Source organism: Buteo buteo, chromosome 1, assembly GCF_964188355.1.
Source record: "Buteo buteo chromosome 1, bButBut1.hap1.1, whole genome shotgun sequence".
Taxonomy (NCBI): domain Eukaryota; kingdom Metazoa; phylum Chordata; class Aves; order Accipitriformes; family Accipitridae; genus Buteo; species Buteo buteo.
The window spans coordinates 61,553,838-61,560,467 of record NC_134171.1 but is presented as its reverse complement, the minus strand read 5'-3'; the positions used below and the strand labels follow the sequence as shown (position 1 = coordinate 61,560,467).

The following is a 6,630-nucleotide window of genomic DNA, read 5'->3' as shown; positions in this document are numbered from 1 at the left end:
GAGTATAAGACTAGATAAGGAGTGAAAGAAAACAGTCCTTTTTGATACACAGCTCCTTTGTAACTTCATATAGAGGAAGAGCAAAAAGATACACAAAAGCTGTCTAAAGAGAAACCTGGAGCTAAGCTGTCCACAAAGTACGTAAAAATAGAGATTTTGAAAGTAGAGATACTGTTATGCCCTTTCCCAAGGTGTATGAGTGAACAGTGTACTGTACTCTGAGAAAGCAGCTAAGGTCTTTCTGTTTGGTGATGGGCTCAGACAGGGAGGAGAATGGCAGTATTTGCAGGCAGAGTGGATCTGTCACATACTTTACCTTTTCCTTTTGAAGTAACTTGTGGGTCACCTTTCTCTTGTTACTGACAGATAAAGTAGAAGGAAAAATCTGAGAAACAGCTGAGAAGATTGGTTGCTGCAAGAAGAGCAGAGATTGTGGTGTCCATGGAGCTGCTTTCCAGAGTCAGGTTCTCAGCTGGACTAAGACACGACCAGTCCTCCAGCTGTCACAGTTAAGCAAAGGTCTATTTTTGTGATGTAAATCAAAAAGTTTTCAATTATCTTTCAGAAAAATGGGGTTTATCTTTATTATATTCATGTATATGCCAGTATGCATTTATTCATGTGTAGATGTATGTGTCTGCACGCACACAAACACATGCACACTTCTGTTATCTATGTATAGACATTTTTGTTTTCAAATAGATAAATTGGGCATAATTCCCAGATGGAAAAAAAGCAGTGCAGACCTGTGAACTCTCAGGGGGAGAGACCTTTAGACCAGTTGAGAAAACATCCTATTTCATGTCCTTTCATTTCATTTTGTTTCATTTCCTATTAAATCTTAGTTTAGGAAACCTAAAAGAGCAAATAGATTATGTTGTAAAGCTGTTGCCCTCAGGATTTAAGGTACTCTGTTCAAACTGATGGCTGAGATCCACAGCCCGTGTTCATTTGCTAGCTAAAAAGCCATTCAGTCACATATGTATTTCTTGGAGCAAGATACCTTCTTATTTTGAAATTTGTACAGCTTCTCACACAAGGGCTAGTTTGAGTTTCTTTGTATGTGGCTCATACAGACCTAAAATAAAATAACAATTATGAGAGTATTTAGTTCTCTGTTTTGTGCAATAGATTGAGGAGCATAAGCTGCTGTGATCTACAGAACCAAACACGGAGAGACCAACTCAAAATCCCTCCCGGGTGCAAATATCCATTAGTTTTGATACAAGAAATTACCCTAAACGAGAAGTGATTCTATATTAAGGATGAATGCCCATCTCCCAGTTTTATAGGAGTGTAGGGTCCACACTTCAAATATTTTATACTGTTGTCTGTGGAGCTTCAGTCTTCTAAGTATGAAATTGCCATCACTTAGAGACAGTGAATACTCACCCACCACAGGGAGTTACCCTGCCTTTACCAGGAGAGATGACTACTCAGATGGATTTTTTTCCCATCCTGCAGTTTCACTGTAACAGACTTCATATTTAATCCTGCTTGTCACTTCAGCACCCAATCTGGGAAAAATGGAGCTAGTATGCCTTCCCAAAGCCAGAGCAGGCTTGCAAAGACAAAAGCCCTCCTGGCTCTGAAGGTCTCTCACTGTGGAGAGATAGAGGTAAAAGAAGGGAGATCCTCAGCCCAAATCCAAGCTGGTGGCAACAGGAATGCTCATCTTGGTTCCCAAGCAGAGGAGTCACCCATCAGGTTTAGGCAAGTCAATTCTGCTGCCTGTTTCTGGGAAATAATTCTGCAGTATTCTGCAGAATAATGCATCTTATTTATATCTTAGTTATTATAATTCTTAGTGAAAATGGTCATGCATTAAATGAACTTTTTTACCTGCAGCTTTTGCTCTGTCTTGTGAGATGCATCCCTTGTCCATTGCCTAGTGTATTGGGCTTGTGTGGCAGGGGTTTGGTAGCAGGGGAGGGGCTGCAGGGGTGGCTCCTGTGAGAAGCTGCCAGAAGCTTCCCTGGCTGCAAGTCAGACCCACCTCTGGCCCAGGCCAAGCCCATTAGCGGTGGTGGTAGCACCTCTGGGAGAACAGGTTTAAGAAGGGGAACCTGCAGTGGGGGAGGAGATTGGAATGTGAGAGAAACTCCTCTGCAGACCCCGAGGTCAGTGCAGAAGGAGGGGAGGAGGTGCGCCAGAGGAGGCGATGCCCCTGCAGCCCCTGGTGAGACGGCAGGCTGTGTCCCCCCAGCCCATGGAGGGGAGCGGGGGAGCAGATGCCCACCTGCAGCCCGGGAAGGACCACATGCCGGAGCAGGGGGATGCCCCCGAAGATGGCCGTGACTCCATGGGAAAGCCCGCGCTGGAGCAGCCTGTGCCTGAAGGACTGCAGCCCATGGAAAGGACCCACACTGGAGCAGCCCGTGAAGGACTGCAGCCCATGGGAAGGACCCATGGTGGAGAAGTTCGTGGATATCTGTCTCCCATGGGAGGGACCCCACAGTGGAGTAGGGGAAGAGTGAGGAGTCCTCCCCCTGAGGAGGAAGGAGCAGCAGAGACAAGGTGTGATGAACTGACCCCAACCCCCATCCCCTGTCCCCCTGTGCTGCTGGGGGGGTGTAGGTAGGGAACTCGAGAGTGAAGCTGTGCCTGGGAAGGAGGGAGGGGTGAAGGGAAGGTGTTTTAAGGTTTGGTTTTATTTCTCATTATCCTTGTTTCGATTTGACTGGGAGTAAATTGATTCTGTTTTTTCCCCAAGTTGAGTCTGGTTTTTCCTGTGACCATAATTGGTGAGTGATCCCTCTCTGTCCTTGTCTCAACCCATGAGCTTTTCTTTATGTTTTCTCCTCCTCATCCCACTGGCCAGGGAGGGGAGGAGTGAGCAAGTGGTTTCGTAGTGCTTTGCTGCTGGCTGGGCTTAAACCACAACAGCTAGTTACATCAGAAGGAATCCTTAGAGCACACCAAAGGGGAAAACATTCCCTCCCTAAGATAATAATAAGGGCTAAAGGGTGTAAGACATTGTCTCAGGGCTGACCTATGGAAAACATTTGCTGTAGCTGCAAGGACTGGCAGAAAACAGCTTCTGAGGCTGGGATAACTCATGCTTGATATACACAGACTGAAATGTCATACCACTGGCATGGAGAGATCCTCATGAATTAGAGTTGGCCAAAGTGTTCAAAAAGATGTCCCCAGCTTCCTTTGCAGGGCATCCCCCAGCTGGGTGGTAGTAGAGAGCTGGTGGAAAAAAGCCCTGAGTATTTTTAATTTTTGCTTTTTAGCTATCTCATTTCAAGCTTCACTTATTCCTACATGCAAAATCTGAATTGTAATATCAGTCTTTTATCTGTTAGGGGTTAAACAGTGTAAGAGTCATTGTGAAATAATGACGTTGGGAATTTCTAATCCAGCAGTTTCCATCTAACAGCTGACCTCCTCACAGACCTGAAGCAAAACTAAGCATGGTCAAATGATCTGAATCCCTTCACCCCATGTCTTGGGTACATTCACACACCCTTAATCCAGACTGAGCTCTGGGCAAGCACAGTACCTGAGCTGGCTGATCTAAACCCAGCAGAGACATCTGTGATCCTTTGCCTGCACCGATGCCCCATCCATCTCCCTCTGCGCTGCCTGCCTGCACGGTAGCGTTGCTTCTCCACAGGCACAGCGTTCTTCTTGTTGCCGGGTACATGGCAGTGGAAATTGCAGGGACCCTTTCCACACTGGGCTCCAAGTCCTCTCTGTTGAGGGACAACTGAGGGCCCTGAGGACCTTCGACTCAATGATCAGCTCCAACTCCCCCAGGAGCTGGAGAACACTGGGGTGGACACGTGGAAGCACATGCAGGTACGGTCATGCAGAGCAGCCCTGCGGCTTGTCCCATCCCTCCTGGAGAGGCAGGACTGGGGTGAAAGCCAGTGGTTTGAGCGCCGCTTGCTGCGCCACAGCTTTGGCAGCATCCCTGGCCCTGCACTGTGGCTGCTGTTACCTGTTGCAAGCACCACAGGCGTCGTGCTCCTCGCGGTGGGGACCAGCTGCCAGACGGTCCATCACACTACTGGTGACCGATGGGCAGGGTCTCCCACGGTCCCATGGTCTCTGGGGGTCCTGGGGGTCTCTGGAGCCTGCTATGGGATGGTGTTCTTGCTGTGCCTCCACATCAGGGAATACGGCAGCTGCTGCTGCGACCAGCTCAGCCCCCCGCCCCGGGCAGCGCTTTCGGTGCATCTCGGCCAGGGTGGGTGCCAAGGCAGCTGCCATTTCCCACCTCAGGGAGTGCAGGTGGATGCCCAGGGCCACATGGTGGTAAATGACTACCAGAACACCACCAGCAGAGGGGTCTATGCCATCAGGGACATCTGCAGGAGAGCCCTCCTCACCCCAGGTACCGTCGCCGTGCCCCCTGCCCGCAGCCCCTCATCCCCATGCTGTGCCGTGGCTCAGGCTCTCCGTCCCTCCCCACAACAGCAATCGCAGCCAGCAGGAAGCTGGCACACAGGCTCTTCAAGGGCAAGCAGGACTCCCAGCTGGACTACCAGGATAACCCCAACACCATCTTCAGCCACCCGCCCATCAGCACCATAGTCCTTATCAAAGGTGGGGGGCAGCAGCACGGGGGAAGAGGGTCAGGACATGGTGGCTCAGAGCTGCTGGTTTGATGCTTGAGGAAATAATCTGATCTCCAGCAAGCAGTCTGAGCTTTGCAAAATGTGCTTTAACTCCCTCTTTTATAGTACATCACCTGCCCGCCACGTCATTTCTTCTGCTGCAGATGAAGCTGTGGCCACGCACGGGAGGGAGAAGGTGAAGATCTACAGCATGTCCTTCACCCCCTCATACCACGCCATCACCCAGAGGAAGTTTGTGTGTCATGAAGCTGGTGTGTGCTGGCGAGGAGGAGAAGGTGCGTGGAAGGGACCAGAGGGACAACTGGGTGCTGTGGTGGGGGTGGTGGCTTGGCTCCCCCTGCCACAGCAGCTGTCCTCTTGTCCCTGCATGGTCTGCTCTGCCCACTCAGACCAGGTCTTGCACTGGGATCCAGCTCTTCAGCACCAAGCCCGGTGTTTAGCCTGGATTTCACTGGTCCTGGGTCTCATGCAGCAGCTCGCTTCTTTTCCAAAGGTGGTGGGGTTGCACACGCAAGGGCTGGGCCACGATGAAATGCTGCGGGGCTTTGCTGTGACCTTCAAGGCCAACTTGGAAAACACTGTCGCCCTTCACCCCACTTCTGCTGAAGAGCTGGCGATGCTGCGCTGAGGCAGTAGGTGCGAGCAGCCTGCAGGGCAGCAGGTGAAGAGAGGTGGTGGCGTGGTCCCTCGGTGTGGTTTAGGGGAAGGCTGCCGGTGGCAGGGCTCCTCCTCTGCCATCCCCTGCCCCTGGGGTGTGCAGGGAGCAGCAGAGTGGGGCAGGATGGCTAGATGCTCAGGGTACTCATGGATGCTGGAGTATCCTGGGTGGGCTCTGTCCTCTGCCATGGGCACTCACATTTTCCAGTTGTGCGGCTCCAGGCTTTGCCGTGGTGTCTCAATCCCAGCTGGCAAAACGGCGGCAGGCAGGAAAATCCTGCCCAGCCTTCCTAACCCCATCAGCATCAGCAGAGCCAGCCCTGTGTTGCTGGTTTTTTGGGGGGGGCAGAAGTGCCTGAGAGCTAAGGGGACAACAACAGGATGTTCTTGTGAGTGGCCAAGTGGCGGGGGTGGCTCCCAGGTGCCAGCAAGGCTTTGTGGGCAGTGAACACGCTGGGTACGGTGGCACTTGTGGTGGTGATGGGATTGGGACCGGAATGGGTTCCTGCCCAGTTGTGTCCTGGCTGGAGAAAGGGACCAAAAGGCTGTGGAGGAGACAAGGGGAGGACACACACAGGCAGGGGCTGAGTATCCACAGAAGCCTCCTTGTTGGAGGAAACTGGGCAGAAAAGCAGAGGGAAGCTGAGACCCAGGCGTCCCTGTGAGACCACATCCCCTGGGGTCCCTGGCGGGGAACCGAAGGGGCCAGAGGCCCAGACAGGGTGTAATAAATGGGTTAACTTTGTTCGTAAAATCGAGAAGGGGGAAGAAACATATTGAGAGTTAACATATGCCTTGTGTAAATAACAAGACTTGCTTAAATGACACGTAAAGGTCAAGGGAGAGGGCAATGGCTATAACTTACTAGATAAGGAGGGAAAAGAACAACAGCTATGACTTACTAGATAAGGAGAGGAAGAACAACAGCTGCAATTTACCAAGACTGTATTTCTCCACATCAAAAGACATTCTACATCAAAGGATACTCATCCTTGAGAAGATCTACCGAATCTGCATAGTAACAGCCCTGCACGAGTGAAGAAAGAAGAAGCAGGACAAGGCGGAGACTTACAAGAAAGGGGTATGTGAAATGTATATAAGGAATGTAACTGTAACATAAAGTTGCGAGCTTGTGGCGGAGCATTGCCTCCCCGGCCGCCCAGCGCTGTTTTGCTCTCTTATCGCTTGCTAATAAATTCGATTTTTTTATCCAACACAAATTGGCTCCTCCAATTTGTCACGAGCGTTTATAACAAATTTGGTGCCGTGACTCGGATCCAGGTTCTTTGGTGCGGACCCTCGCAAGCGGGGAGGCGCCCTATCCCCGGATAGCCCCGTCTTGAGGAGGTGCCGCCGCCACACCCTGGACCCACGAACCCCTTTA

General features: G+C 51.1%; 1 protein-coding gene across 1 annotated transcript; it reads left to right on the top strand.

Moving 5' to 3' along the window:
* The first annotated feature begins 4,095 nt into the window (after positions 1–4,095).
* Positions 4,096–5,217, top strand: LOC142036600 (glutathione reductase-like). Its single transcript, XM_075039941.1, is given in 5 exon segments — positions 4,096–4,345; positions 4,429–4,557; positions 4,733–4,820; positions 4,822–4,864; positions 5,083–5,217. Coding segments are annotated over 5 exon segments (645 nt in total).
* Positions 5,218–6,630: the final 1,413 nt, after the last annotated feature.